This window comes from Platalea leucorodia (assembly GCF_965183815.1).
Source record: "Platalea leucorodia genome assembly, chromosome: 5".
NCBI classification, from domain to species: Eukaryota; Metazoa; Chordata; class Aves; order Pelecaniformes; family Threskiornithidae; genus Platalea; species Platalea leucorodia.
In genome coordinates, this window is record NC_138827.1 from 91,096,520 (window position 1) to 91,112,002 (window position 15,483).

Consider the following 15,483-nt stretch of genomic DNA (forward strand, 5'->3'; position numbering starts at 1 on the left):
GCATCCTGAGCCATTCACCTTGGAAAACTATTTATAAAGCCAAATTATAAATATAAATCTTGAAGATGTAGCTACGTTACTTTGAAGCTTTATTGCTTCTGCTTCGTGGCCTGGTTTCTGAGCCTTTGCAAAAACTCCCATCAGCTTTGGCAGGCCATGAATTAGGTCATTGCTTCATTGGCATCTTCTAAAATAGCTCTGAAATAGATAGTAACAAAGATATTTAAGGCGAGATAAACCACACTCGTGCTTATGGTGCTTGATATCAAATTATTAGTCTGAATTTGGATAACAAGGCCTTATGAGATTATTAAAACAGTTAATGAGGCTAAAACCTCTATATTATTGTACACCACTATGTAGTTAGGGTTGATGCTGCGTGTAAGAACTTAGTGGCGTGGTCTCTGCTTTTCCCAACTTTGCTTCCAGGGTTTCATGAGGTAATTGGAGTATATAGGCCACGGAGAGACAGTAGCTTTTCAAGTCTTCGCTAACTTGTGCAATTAACTAGTTAGATAAAATAACTCTCAGTTACCCAAACCTAGTTTCAATTTGGAAGGTTTCCAGCAGTCCAATGAAACGAGTGAAATTTTACTCATTGTGATAGACCAAGAGTTGTTGCAAGACTGATACTTGCCAGTAAGCAAAAAGAAGGCAGTATTTCTGTTTTAGTGCTCTACCTTTTTTTCCTGAAGCTGAGCAGAAGTGAAAAGGCGTGTCCCCAAAGCTGGTTAGCAGCCAGAGTGCTGGTGAGGTGCCCCAGGTGCGTGGTGACTGCAGGCACTGTGTGATGTGAGTCTGTAGCCGGGCACAGCAGGGCACAAACCACCTCCGGGAAGAAGAGTTAATGGCTTGAGCATTATCACCCAAGCAAAGAGAAAGCACGTCCACCCTCCTCAGCCTTGGTGTTGTGCCTGTTACCTGCGATGCTTTATCAGAGTTCAAGAAGCCGTAGCTTCCATTTACTTTCCCAGCTGTGCACGGGCTTGTTCAGTTGTCACTAGAGCTCGCTGCGTCTGCCGGTTGTTAGAGGTTGTTAGCAGCCACTGGGCAGTGCTTCTGTAGTTCTGATCACGTTCACCATGGTACCTTGTGAAACCAGATGTCCCTTTGTCACTGTCCAGAAAAATAAATGCTTTTATTTCTTTGTATTTTTCAGATAATCAACCCCAATTTCATTCAAGAAGGTGAGTTAAGGACAGCTGTGCACTGACTGGCACAGAGGGGCAAGTCAGCAGCTGTGACTGACTCCGGTGCAACAGCATGCTCTGCACCCATCAGCATTTACAGCAAAGGCAGCTCTCCACCACTCGGTCCCCAGGGAAAGCAGTCCTTCAGCTGGCTGCTCGGCTCAGACAGCCCAGGGCCACAGGCGAGGCTGAATGCCCCAAACCTGCCTTCACAAAGTCTTGGCCCCTCCTTTGCTGAGCTGTTGACAGCTGGCTTTTAGTGAAGGGGGAGTTTTGGTAACATAATCCCAGGACCCCCAGCTGTTTGGGACCCAGATCCCATAGTTGGTCCTATAATGTATTCTCTAGACTTGTACGGGGAACATCCTCGCCTGTAGATTAAAAGAAGGTGTCATGTTTGTATCCCCATGTTTTTTTCCAGTGGCTCCAGAGTTTCTTGTGCCGTTAGTCGACATCACCTGCCTGCTCGGCGACACAGTGATGCTGCAGTGCAAAGTCTGTGGACGGCCCAAACCAACAATAACCTGGAAAGGACCGGATCAAAACATTCTTGACAATGACAACAGCACAGCCACTTACACAGTGTCATCTTGGTAAGGTCCCGCCTTTGGATCCCAGCATAGCTGGTCACGATTGTCGTGTTGCCCTCAAACATGGCACCAGCCAGGCTACAAGGCTTATTAGAAACGCAGTTAATCAAGTCTGGCATGGTGTATTGGCCCATCGCTGCACCACACGTCAGCTAGAAAGGGTCAAACTTTGGGGCTCGGGTAGCTCTATAGTTCCCCACAGAAACTGTATCCACAGAGCATGGTGCTGGCAGTCGTTAACTTGCTCTGGTTGTGCTGTGCCCCAGGAGGCCACGACCTCCTGAGCCAGCTGCGAGCCAGAAGCAATTAATGTTTCCAGCATATTAGTTTGGCTAATATTGCCTCCACATTCTCTGCTTGAGTTGATGCCATGCTCACCTGTGGCAGGAACTGGAGTCAAGCAGAGCAAGCCCTCACCAGGTTGCAATACCTGTATCATTGGGCATTTTCTCATCTCATGGGCAGAGGTGGTATCTCCTGCAGTTTTCCTGAGCCTTTCCTCAGCTCTTCCTAAAAGAGCCTACTTGTGCTCTTGGGAAGGCTACATCTGGCTGTGGCTGCATCGGACAGAAAGATGCTTGTCGTGATGTTCCTGGCTCGGCCTGGGGGGAGGAAAACCATCTTTACAGCAAGCACTGGGAAGATCCGAAAAGATCCGGAGTTGAATTCAGGTCAGGTAACAGCCCGCTGCTGGATGCTCATCGGCAGCTTATATAAGTGATTTGGGCCAAACTGCAGTGGAAATCTCCGGGAGGCAATCTTTCATGCAAACTTTTCAGCACTTCTGGCTCAGGCTGAGATGAATCCAGGGAGTACAAAGTCACTGAGAGTGAAAAATGAACACTGAGACAGAAGGGATTTTACATGTTCAGTAAAAAAAATTACATCCGATCAAGAGCTTCCTTCAGAGACTATTGGCTTGTGCAGCCGCCCCAGAGCACCCAAAATTGTCTTTTTAGCCATTACTCAGTAGATTGCTAGTGCCTTATCTCCAGGCTTCTGGCTGGGGCTGGGATGGGGGGATATTTCTGTACAAGGTTCTGTTTTCCATCACAGTTTTTCGCCTGTGCATCGGCTCCCTGTGCACTATCAGCACTTGTCTTGTTACTTGTATTTGTTTTTCAGTGAAGACACTGCCTGCCAAGGAGAGGCCCAGCAGATCAGTGGCTGTCTTACAAATCTTGCTGGCTTGAGTGTCTGGATTGCGGGGGAAGGGGATATTTCTATCCTATTTTAAGCCAGCATAGTCAGACCAGCAAAAGCCACAGTGTCCAGGCAGTTATACTGGGAACCATGTCCTTCTGCAGTTTCCGATAGATTATGCATTCAAGAACTAGTCTACTTTTGCCATCAAGGGAATTTATTGTTGGCTCTAAGCTGGGTCTCCAGTACAGCTAAAGCAGTTACACAAGCAAAATCCTTTAATTCAGGCCAACTTTCTTAATTGCATATTGAAGACTGCAGTATGCAAACTGAAGTGACTATGTACAGACCTCCTATAAATTCACTAGACTCTGTAGAGCTGTTTATTTGCTCAGATTGGCCCAAAGATTGAGTGTCTCTCACAAACTTGGAGCTGACATTCTTTATCCCTAGCTTTTGTGAGATGTCCAGCCTTCTGACTGGGGGCCTGGCAGCCTCATTAGATCAACAGCACATGCTCCAGGGGTCTGAAGCTTCCCAGAAGTGTCAGGCACCCTGTGCTGTGTGACTGCTTTCTGCATCTCTGGGAAGCCCAATTTGTCCAGCATGTGTTGGACTTAACTGCAGAGGCACAGCAGCTCAGCATCTCCCAAGATAGGAAAGATGTGCCTGGGGAAATCTTTCCAGATATATGGAGTCTAAGCATCCAGCTCTGGACAGGCACAGCAAATGTTCAGCTCCTGGACTTTGCTTGCTGCTAGCGTGATCCTTCCCCATCTCCTCCGAGGCCACAGCAGACAAGTAGATTTGCCTGGCAGGCAATTTGGACCATTCTGCTCGAAGTTTTCATTAACGGCCTAATCCTGACATATGGAGGGGTTGTGTTTGGGTACCAGATTGCTGGAGGGATGTTCCTTCAAATGAGTTAACAGGATTTGTGTGCACGTGTGTTTGTAATGAGGCAGGACAGGAACTGGTATAAAAAGCATTAGCAAGTGAAGCAGCACTTTATAATTGGGGCTTCCTGCATCCACAGTGACTCCGGGGAGCTCACCTTGAAGATCTGCAACCTGATGCCTCAGGACAGTGGCATTTACACCTGTGTGGCAACCAATGAACACGGAACTGCATCAACCTCTGCAACCATCAAAGTTCAAGGTAGCACATCGGACCTTAACACCCAGGAGTTTTTCCTGCACGGGTCCCTTGGTGGGGGCTGGGAGCGCACAGGAATAGCCGGTGCAAAGGCAGCCGGACATGGAGCTGTGCCAGGTGAATTGAGACGTTAAAATTGTACAACCGTTCCTCAGCCAAGACTCCCACTGATGGCTGAAGGCATCGCAGACTCTTTGCGCTTGATTAAGTCATCTGATCATAAGCATCACATCTGGAAAATGAACATGCGTTGGCACTGGTTCAGCTCCTACATCCTGCTCGCAGCGCTGCTTCCCAGGGGCTCGGTAAGGTCGGCCGGGGGAAGCTGAGCTCCCTCGGGCTGCCGAGCCCCTGGGGGGATGATGCCCCAGCTGCCCACAGGGAGCTCTGTGCTTTAGAGCCTGCCTGGAGTGGGGGGACCTGGGATCCACTGACACTGGTTTTCAGCCTCCCCTTCTCTGGGGGGGGGGCGGAGGAGGCGAGAGTAAGGCTTGGCCTGGGCCAACTGTTCTGCAGGGACTCAGAGACACATCTCTGAGCCTGAATTCTCAGCACTGTAATTAGTGACCCATCTAACTGTAATGAATATGAAATGATGAGTTGATGCTTGTGACCGCCAGCTCTGGGAAGGGATCTGTAAGCATGAGAGATGAGGGGTGCCTGCTGCGTTGAAGGGGATGGCACAGAGACGAATGTCTAACTGGTGACTTACAGATGCAGGAGTGTCACAAGCATTTAGAAGTCAATTTGTTTGGTCTCACAAACTGCCCTGGAGATATAATTTCCTCAATTTATCCAAGCAAGTTAGTGGCTGCACTAACTACTCCTGTGCTGAAGGGAGCCCTGAGCAAAACACAGAAGAATTACTGGTCATTTGTCAATCTGCTGCCAAACATACCAAGCAAGCGCCATACACCCAGAAGCGCTCTGAATGGCTTTCTTGTGTCATTTTTGGACACTTCAGGATGACTACCCACCTCCAGAACCTCATTCGCTGCTTGGTGAAGTCCACTAGCATATTTGTTTTTCTCAGTTCCATGGGCTTTGCATCAGGTCTTGAGCTGGAGCAAACATTAGCAGCAGAAGGCAGCAGGTAAAGCGGCTCTGCCTTTAGAGCAGCTGAGCTCAGACAGATCCTCTACACCCAAGAGGCGATTCTCCCAGATGGTCTCGCAGGGAGCTCCCTGGGGTGTCGCAGTCCAGTTGACCACCAGCTGTGAGCATGAAGATATTCCCCCTGCCCTGTAGTACTGTGAGACCATGTCAAGGCAGCAGGGCTTGCAAGCAGCACGGTTCTCTCCTAGCTGCTAGTATGGAGGTCTCAGACCCACAGTGGTAGGCGAGCAGGACCGTGACGTTGCCTTTCCTCTGGTTGTGCTGGTAACCCAATGTAAACCAGAGCGCTGCCTCTGCAAGGCGCAGCTGCCTCGTAGTGACTTGATGTACCTAATACACCTGATCTTCGGAATAAAGCACTAGTGCTTGTTGATGTGATGCTGGATTTAGTGCTTGTTTTCTCTTCCCAAGGTGTCCCAGCTGCCCCAAATCGCCCCATTGCTCAGGAGAGAAGCTGCACCTCTGTGATCCTACGCTGGCTACCCCCATCCAGTACAGGCAATTGCACCATTTCAGGCTACACTGTGGAGTACAGAGAAGAAGGTAAGTGGTTTGAGCTGTGCTCGCTGGCTGAGAGAATGAGAACAAAGTAAGTCTCCTTTATGGCACAACAGGTCCCAAAAGCATCCTTGCCACCACTGGGGTGCCACTAGCTGTTGCTCACAGATTCCAAAGTCTAAGGCCAAAACAAGTCATTCTATCATCCATTCCAACTTCGCATATATTACAGACCTTTCTGTTTCCTCCAGTCACTTCTGGCAAGTAAAGTGTGCTAAGCTACAACATATCCATCACTAAGGCATCCTTTCATCATTTGCATTCTACCACCATGGTATCCATCCTTTCTGGTGGATGTTTTCTGGGGATGCAAAAACAAAGCAGCCTCATTATTATTTTGATCTGGATAGAGTTGCAGATCCCTGCACACTTTTCAGGCTCAGCTCCGAAATCCATTTGTTCTTAAATCCAACCATCCTTTTCCCCTGAAGAATTAGATATTAAATGCACTGGTTTCCCAATACGCACAGGCATATGCTCTTGAAAAGGGCATTTGAAATGATTCACATACCTTTTTGCATTCTTCCTGCAAAGGTGTAAGGGTCCCTGGGCAGTAAACCTTGCCTTAGGTATGTGGCCTCTGTTTTTTTCCCCTTCATCCTTCAAAAAATCCTACCTCATGTTAGTAGATGTGCAAACTTAATCACTCCATCATATTAATACCTTCTCTTGGCAAATACTCTGCCTTGACCCTCCCTGTGCCATCAGCGTGATTGGCATTTTTGTGAAAGAATAAAAGCTCTTCTATTAACAACAGCCACCAAAACAAACAGCAAGAAAGCAGCAGTGTTTCCAGTTTTCAGTATTCTTCCCACTCCAAAGGAATCACTGATTCTTCCCTGTAAAACCAGCCTTGACCTTGTGAGACCTGGCACTCAGAATTTGCCCACAGCATGCACAAAATATACGGGTCATGGTAAATAATATAAAAGTAAAAAGCCCTGAACTTACTGAAGTAAAATAAAATTGTATATATTCTTGAAAGAAATCATAGGCTGTGACAGGGCTCAGAGTCCCAGGGGTCCTTTTCTGTTCTGTGACCCTGTGCAGATGAATGAAGTATTGCTCCTTGGGATGCCACAGGTTAGGCAATGGTTAGGTGTTTCTGTTAGGAGCAGAAACACATGACAGAGTCACACGTTTCTTTCTTTGCTGCAATCCTGCTCATCTGCAAAAAGCCCATACTAAGCCTCAGAAAGCTGTTTCTCCTCCTGCAGCTCCAGGTTTCACTGTAGCCACCACATCTTCTGAAAGACTTCATCTGCAAAAGCACTTTGATTGCACTGACGCCCTGTCGCAGCTTCACCTGGGACTCCCTTGTCCGTATTTTTTTTCGCAGTATTTCTGCTACTGATTCTCTCACAGCAGAGTTGTCATCAAATCAGCTCTGCCTTCCTGTCTTATCGTGCTGCCCTGAGACATCACTTGTAGTACACAGCCACAGCCAGACTGCTGGAGAGTCCCTGGGCTGTGGTTTTTCCATCGCTATCGGTCAAGTCAGGGGCATTTCCTTCTTCCCTCATTTAGCCAGACTGGAAGGTGGCTGCAACACAAAATAGCTTCCTATGGTCTGGTTCTGGTTTAACAGAAATACATCAGTCTGCCGTAACAGTGCCTTTTAAAAACCTGGTGGATTTTAACCTCTTGGGGTACTGCATGAGTTGGGCGAGAAAGCCTCTGCTCTGAGTTCACATATTGAGACCGTTTCCTTCAGCAATCCTTCTCCCTCTGTACTACGCAGGCTCGCAAGTCTGGCAGCAGTCGGTAGCCTCCACTTTGGACACGTACCTCGTCATTGAGGACCTGTCCCCAGGCTGCCAGTATCAGTTTCGAGTGAGCGCCAGCAATCCCTGGGGGATCAGCTTGCCCAGTGACGCGTCCGAATTTGTAAGGCTCCCAGAGTACGGTGAGTGGGGCATGGCGAGGAGGGGCTGATGCGTGCAGGTGTCCACCTGTGCAGTCAGTATGGTGAGATAGACTTGTGCTTTGGTGGGTCCCGATAAAAACGCTGATTCTGGAGCTGGCAGGAATACAAGAGAAAGCCTGGGAGATGCTCAGAGCCAGCTCCTGCCACTAGAAAGGCTTTTCATGTCTGCTCTTCCAGCGGGGCTCACAGCCTCCCTCTGTCACAGAAGCTGTTGCAGTTTCCTAGCAGGTCCCTGCTTTCTATCTGAAGACCATTCTTGTCTTCATCTCTGGGCAACAGGCTCCAGGTCCTGCCCAGTGTGTCCCCTGCCTCTCCACAATGCCGGCAGCACCAGCGGCTTCTGCTGAGCAGCCCCGCTGGGGTCTGCACGTCAGCTTGCAAAACGTACCCCCCTGACCAATGCAGCCGGCACAGGAAGGCTGCGGTGGAGGCAAGCCCCCAGCGTGCGGTGCTGCAGGAATTTGGGGTACAGCTCACTCACGATGGTGCTATGAGCAGAGCCCACATTTCCCCATGTTTTAGCAGCTCCAGTGCGTAACTAGGTCTGTCACTGGCTTGAATAGCCGGTGCTGGATGAAACGAGAGCTCACATGGTGTAGCTCTACCTCCCAGTTACACACAGGCGTGCCCGTAGGGCCCTCTTCAGCCCAAAATTGCAAGGACAGATTTGAATCCACCTTATCCACTCCTTCCTCTGGGGAGGTCTGGCTTTTAGCGGTGCAACACACTGGAGCTGTGCCTGAGCAGTATGAAACTGGACTCCTAGTGGTAATATTTGCTGTTTTAAGTAATATAGTCTCCCATAATTTAAAAATATGCAGTTTATAGTCCACAGGAAACTGTCATTAATTTTATGCTTTCTTGAATGTTCTTTGTTCTCCCAAAGACTCTGCTGCTGATGGTGCTACTATTTCGTGGAAGGAAAACTTTGACCTTGCTTATGCAGAGCTGCATGAGATTGGGAGGTAATATTAACCCTGCTTATCAGTGCAATAAAACACCAAAACAATGGCTTGAAGCTTTTTCCTTGGAGGAGGGTTTAGGCTGCTTTTTGTGGTTAGCTTGCAAACTGCTGCTCCTTGCAAAAGCACATTAAGTACTGATTAAAATATAGGCTGGCTAAAATATGGACCCAATCCTGTTTTTCAAGATCAGCTGTGATTTGAGGATTGCAACCTGGCAAACTCGTGAACAACTAGGCAGCCAAATCTCTAAGAGCCACTGCTAGCTCTTGCTGGTATCTCCTCTGACATCTCTGATTTGATGTGAGCTTTTGAAGTCGTGACAATCTGCTGGTTCTGGATAAGCTTAACCTCCAAGACTGAGTTTGCTGAAGCACGAGGCATGTGACTGACTGAAATCAGATGCCGAAGCGCTTTGCTGATTGGGACGGTCAGTTAAACAGGAGCATTAATAGAAGCTGCATACGTTGTCAGCCCTCAGCGCAGACAATAGATAAGGGGCATGCAAACAATTCAGGTTAATGCAGTTAGTTCTTCAGCTCAGAGATCAGAGGCGAGCAATTCTGGAGCTGAAAGGACAGGAGTCTCCCTGGTTCTGTAGAAAGAAGAGCGATGTATTACTAAGAGGCCAAGTCCAGCACATGGTTTCACTGAGTAGTTTTACTTGCAGGAATGGCACTAGGCACTAGTCTGTATGAGTTTCCTAAATGCTTTCCTGCCATCTTTTTTCTTAATTTCTTACTGTGTGCCTGAAACAGTGAGACAAAATGATAGGTTAGTGATTATTTAAGAAGGCTTTTCTTTTGGTTGTCTGAGAAAGTTTGGGCTCTTTATTAAAGCACCTGGAGAAGGGAGACCCGCAGCTCAAAAAAGAGAGAGAACCTGTAAAAGTGGCAGCAAATTGAACCCAGGGGAGATTGTTAGAGGACATCAATATGGCTGCACAAAGCAAATCAACACCGTTTGCTCTCATTGTTTGCTAATCCCCAAAGAATCTTTACACCCAGGGTAAGAGACGGAGGCTCTTTGTTGGAAAAGGTTATGAACAACTAGTTAAATCTGATTCCTTGTGAAATATTAATGTGCTGAATCAAATAACACTTCAAAATCAGTCTGTTATTGCACTGAAAACTAGACATGATTTATTTATGAGGCCCCTTCATTATTCTGTTTTTATTTTTTTATTTCAGGGGTCGATTCTCCATAGTAAAGAAATGCGTTCACAAAGCCACCCGGAAAGATGTTGCTGTAAAATTCATTAGTAAAAAAATGAAAAAGAAAGAGCAGGCAGCACACGAAGCAGCTTTGTTACAGCACTTGCAGCATCCTCAGTACATCACTATCCACGATACCTACGAGTCTCCTACTTCTTACATCTTAGTTTTGGAACTGTAAGTACGTGGAGCTTGAATTCAAGTGTCTGGGTAGGAATCATAGCCCTACTAAAGGCAAGGATAGAATACACCCGGACTTCAGCAGGGCAAAGATTTTGTCATCTGTTTTTTATTGACTGTGACGTCAAATGAAATAGCCATTTTCTGCAGCGCTTCCACTGCTTTTTCTTCACTATAAATAAGATTCAGAGGGACAAATAAAACTGCTTTCTACTCTGGTGAAGCTTGGGTAATTGTATCAGCAGTTAGTTTGTCCCGTTGAATAGCATCAGATTTATTTGGGCAGTTTTGCCCACTTTTTGTATTCGAGTAAATGTGTTTCAGGTAGATTGATGCCTACGTTGTTCTAATACTCCTTGGCGACAAGAGCTGTGTAGCAACTATGCTTGCCCCTATAAGGAGAAATAGCAACCAAAATCCAAAATGCTTCTTTGTTACAGTATACCCAACAAAGTATATTTGGGCTATTTGCTTGTTTATTTATACAGATAAATAAAACTAGGTGGAAAACTTTTATTGGGTTAGTTTTCCCACAGAATATATTATCAGCTGAAAATGTCAGTGTTTTTTTTCTGCATTATGCAACCAGCTCTATAAATAAATAGATGAATCCCAATAATTAAGAGGATCTGTTTTCAAAGGAATTGCCTCCATCTATTGAATCCATCCTTAAGCAAATGAGTTTACGTTGAGACTGTTGCTAAATTTTTCAAGGACCAGAGATAACAATTGAGGATTAATCATTCTACCACTTGCATGGCCTGCAATATCTTGAGATATCATTACATACTCATCAGATCTTGCATTTTAGTTTCCTCCATTTTTAGGTCACAAAGTTTCCATTGCAATTTTGTTTTCAAATATTAACTGTTCCTAGAGATACTGTGTGATCTTTCACGTGCGGGGTTTGATTTGTTTGTAGGATGGATGACGGTCGTCTCTTAGATTATCTAATGAACCATGATGAACTCATGGAGGAAAAAGTCGCTTTCTATATAAGAGACACAATGGAAGCCTTGCAGTATCTTCACAATTGCAGAGTGGCTCACTTAGACATAAAGGTAAGAAGAAAAGAGAATGATGCTATTATTCAGTGCCCTGGTACAGAGAGTTCCCAGCGGCACAGACAGGGAGGAGGTGCAGTCTGTACCCCAAAGAGATGATCACTAAATGGACAAGCACCATCTTTCAGACCTGTTGACCAGAGAAAGGACTTACTGACCTGCAGCACAAGGTCTTTTTCTTCCTTCATAAAAGAGAGACACCTATTTCCTTGATTTAGTGGTTTGTTCTCAAGGGCTTTCTGGAAGAGGGATTTAATGAAGGAAAAGGAGGATGTCCGAGACAAGAGTGAGATGACACTAGCACCTGAGTGAAGGGGAGTTAGATAAATCCACAGGGTATGGTTTGGGCTCACAGCCGTACCAACTTAGCTACCAGGCTTCCCGAGCAGAGCTGGCTTGTGCCCAGGCAGCTCGGGGCAGGCCAGAAGGAGCGGGTGGCTCCTGGAGAGCCCAAGGCAAGGGGAGGGGAGGGCGCAGGGGAGCAGGAGGTGGGGAGGGCTGGCAGAGGCAAAGGAAAGCAGCACGCCGCATTGTGCTGCAGAGCCTGGGAGGGGAACGGGGTGGGAAATACACCCAGGGAGAGGCTCAGAGGAGGAACAAGTGGCATTGCGGAGAAGAAATTCACGCATTCTCTAATGTCAGACTCAGATTAGCACAGCTCGTACCTCCTTTTGCTAGCACACATGGCAGGAGGCACTGCACTGTCCTGGATTCGGCATTGTACTGCTGTCCTCACCAACACCCCAGTTATCCTGGATGACAGAGAATTAGCGACTGAAGTTATGATCAAGAGTTTTGAGTTTTGTGATCTGCGACATTGATTCTGGTTGCCAGGGATATCAGATAATCTACAATTTTTTTTCAGACTTAAATGCCAATTAAAAAATGGAGAATGAGAGATGAATTTAACTTTCTTGTATAGTGGACAATCCAGCTCCAAGGAGGTCTCTTCTTAACTCTCCAACCCCTAGGCATGTCAGATGAAGTGATGCTTTCATTCTTCTGCAGCCTACTGCCACTACAAAAAAAGATTCCTTTTGTACAGTACCTTACGTGAGCATTAGTCCCAAAAGGCTAAATCATCCTGGTTTCTTTCAGTAAGATTGTTTGTATTTTCTGCTGTATTTATAGGACCTGTCAAAAAGTAGGTATCACTTGGAGGTAAGAAACTGCACTGAATTCTCTATTTGATCATAAGATACTTCCCAGAAACAAGGTGGGAAGCCAATTTTCTGTGACCTATTTACAGTTCTCCTGAATGAGGGATGCTAAATAAAGCACATTCTGTTGCTAAGTGGGAAGCGGGAGATGCATTGGTAGTGACAGCGGACCTGGCCATGGCCTGTCTCATCCCAGGATCCTGCTAAGAACATGTTGATTTTGTCGATGCAGACTGCACAAGAGAAGAGCAAGCGGAGAGATTTGAACAGCCCTGTAGTGAACTTTGCTTTATATATATATCTAGCCTTGAGGCAGCAGTAAAATATGCATGAGGATGAGGGGCTATAGGACAGAAAAGTGAGTCTAGAGAGGGTGCAAGAAGTAAATTCAGAAATCATCTCAGAGCCAACAAAGGAAGAAAAATCCATGTTAAGTCCCCAGAGCAGAGTGTATAGGCAGTGCTCAGCATCTCCCACTGAGAGACAGAGAGATCTTAAATACTGAAAGAGTTGGTAAAACAGAGGGAAAACCAGCTGGGAGGAAATATAATTGCACTCTGGCTTGGAAGGCATGACTGTGTGCTGATGTTTATAAGGGAACACTGGCAGCTCCATCCATGTCAACTGACAGCAACAATAATGGCACGCACCAGAGGCCCTCCCAGGATACGGGGCAGTGGCAGCAAAATTGAACGTTTACTTCACAAAGAACGTTTCTACTACAAGTAATGCACATTTATGTAGCCAGTTGTCATGTAAACAAATGGAATCTAAATAAACTCTTCAGAGATACACAAGTCTTCTCAAAATTTAAAAATCTGTCCATGCTCTTAATCTGTAGAGACTAGTTTGGGAAAATAAACAGTGAGTATTTGGGACAAAGTGCAAACTCCTGGTGTGTTGCCCTAGTGCAAAAGAGGATGTTGTCATTGCAACTTCAGCATCGATCTGAATTTACAGCAGTGTGAACAGCAGCTGAACTGGTTCCTTGTCATTCACTCTCCTGATCTGTACCTCGCATATCTGATTAAATGCAAGTTTTGATTGGCTATTAAGCCTAAATGAAATCTACATATTTTATTTGCAAAAATATAATATAATTAAGCTTTTGTTATTACCTTTTCAACAGCCAGAAAATCTGCTCATTGATTTAAGAATCCCAGTACCTCGTGTCAAGATCATTGATTTGGAAGATGCGGTTCAGATCACAGGTCATTACCATGTCCACCACCTGCTCGGAAACCCGGAGTTTGCAGCTCCTGAAGTTATCCAAGGCCTTCCTGTCTCCCTGAGCACGGATATCTGGAGCATTGGGGTCCTCACCTACGTCATGTTAAGTGGTGTGTCTCCGTTCCTGGATGAAAGCAAAGAGGAGACTTGCATCAATGTCTGCAGAGTAGATTTCAGCTTCCCGCCCGAGTACTTCTCCGATGTGAGTCATGCCGCCAGGGATTTCATCAACGTTATCCTCCAGGAAGACTTCAGGAGAAGGCCAACGGCAGCCACTTGCTTACAGCATCCATGGCTGCAACCACACAACGGCAGCTATTCCAAGATTCCTCTGGATACCTCCCGTTTGGCTTCCTTCATCGAGCGCCGCAGGCACCAGTACGACGTGCACCCGGTCCCCAGCGTCAAGAGTTTCCTGATGAGCAGGCTGAACCCAGGCACGTAATGCCTCCACCCCTGGGGTCCTACACTGCCGGTCCTGAGGCAAGGCGCAGGGAGCGAGCAGGCGCAAAGCAGATCTGTCTGTACATAGTCCCGTATTCGGCGTTTGCATTTCATGTGGCTTCCCCAGCTGCAGGGTACAAATCATCACGGAGGTGGCAGTACCTGCCCGGTTCCTCGGGACCAAAGCAAAGGGGGTAACGGCGGCAGGTACCCGCTCCCTCCCCTTGGCGGGCTCCTCTTGGGACACGCGGTATTGTCACATCCACCGCCAAAAGGACTGCGGGAAGCAAACACCAACTGGAAACGAGAGCCAAAATTGCAGTTGCCTTAATCTTTGTGAGGCAGCCTTATAAGAAATCCTCTTGATCTTGCTGAACTGATTTCAAAATGTACGAGAGATTAGGAATAGGATAGTTGGGGGGAGTGAGACTAGGCTGACCTTAGCATGTACTGCAGAACTGGACTGAAGTCAGTTTTTGCTGAAATCATTGCAAGCCTGCTCCAGGTTAACAGACAGATTTTGCACACCCCGTATGCCCGGGTCTGCCATGATTTCAGCGGGGGCTTTGCCTGCGTAGGACATGCAAGATCAGGCCCTAGTCACTGCTGGAGCAGCTTCCGTGCTGGCGTGGCTTAGATGATACACTCTCGTTGCATGGTAGGGCTCAGACCAAAATCCCCCATTAATCCTTGGTCTTTCTGCTGTGTCAAGTCAACGTGCGGTACCTTTCGGAGCTACGATTAAGGCAATGAATTCATTGGAGCATACAGCTGGTTTTGACTAAGCACAATGGGACTATGATGGGTTTTTTAAAAGCATTTTATACACACTGTACAGAAATCTTTTGCAAAACCTGTGCATTGAGAAAAGGCTGTGTCCAATTTTTGCAGTATCTGTAAACTAGATGATGACGACGAAGACAATTTTTTCTATCACAGGTTTTCAGTATACATATATTGTACCATATATATAAATATATATATATATAAAAGATCCTGTTCCATTTCTAGCTTCAGAATTGCTTGGCCCAAAGTCCATCTAATCCTTTCAGAGTGCAGTAGGAGTGGTGAGTTCATCCTTGTGCTTACAGCTTGAAAAACGTTTTCAGTGTTTAAAGTATGTCATTTGTTTAATTTCCAAACTTGTAAATATCTCTCAACCGTCGTTAGCACCTCATCACCAAAGCATTCGTGAGGATATTTTTATGTCCAAAGCCTAATTTGTAATAAAATAAAAGAATACTCACAATTAAAACATTTCTCTCTTGCAAGCCAAGTTGCAACATCATCGCACTGATGTTACAGTGACGGAGCCAGCCTTAAGTATAACCAACGCAGGGAGCCTGCAGTGACAAATCAGCAGTGCGTAGGCTGGCCAAATCTCCCTCTCTAGCAGTGGGACTGGGAGGGGAAGCACCTCCCCGGCTGGTGCTTCCCCATCCTGCTGCTGCACCACGAAACTCTACAGCCTTGTAGGGTGATGATCAAAGATTTTTTTTTTTCCCCTGGCATGCAAGGACTTTGTCTCGGTGCTGAGTGCCATTGCTGTG

At 46.5% G+C, this 15,483-nt stretch overlaps 1 protein-coding gene across 1 annotated transcript in view; it reads left to right on the plus strand.

Moving 5' to 3' along the window:
- KALRN (kalirin RhoGEF kinase) overlaps nucleotides 1-14,590 on the plus strand; it is a gene marked incomplete at its 5' end in the record, with an annotated part of 528,347 nt that extends 513,757 nt beyond the window's left edge. The window contains 9 exons of the mRNA XM_082311480.1: nucleotides 1,160-1,187; nucleotides 1,612-1,783; nucleotides 3,960-4,081; nucleotides 5,606-5,737; nucleotides 7,494-7,658; nucleotides 8,566-8,644; nucleotides 9,832-10,032; nucleotides 10,958-11,096; nucleotides 13,389-14,590. Of these exons, the coding sequence (XP_082167606.1) occupies nucleotides 1,160-1,187; nucleotides 1,612-1,783; nucleotides 3,960-4,081; nucleotides 5,606-5,737; nucleotides 7,494-7,658; nucleotides 8,566-8,644; nucleotides 9,832-10,032; nucleotides 10,958-11,096; nucleotides 13,389-13,934 (1,584 nt within the window). The 3' untranslated portion in view covers nucleotides 13,935-14,590. The remainder of the gene's footprint in view (nucleotides 1-1,159; nucleotides 1,188-1,611; nucleotides 1,784-3,959; nucleotides 4,082-5,605; nucleotides 5,738-7,493; nucleotides 7,659-8,565; nucleotides 8,645-9,831; nucleotides 10,033-10,957; nucleotides 11,097-13,388) is intronic.
- Nucleotides 14,591-15,483: the final 893 nt, after the last annotated feature.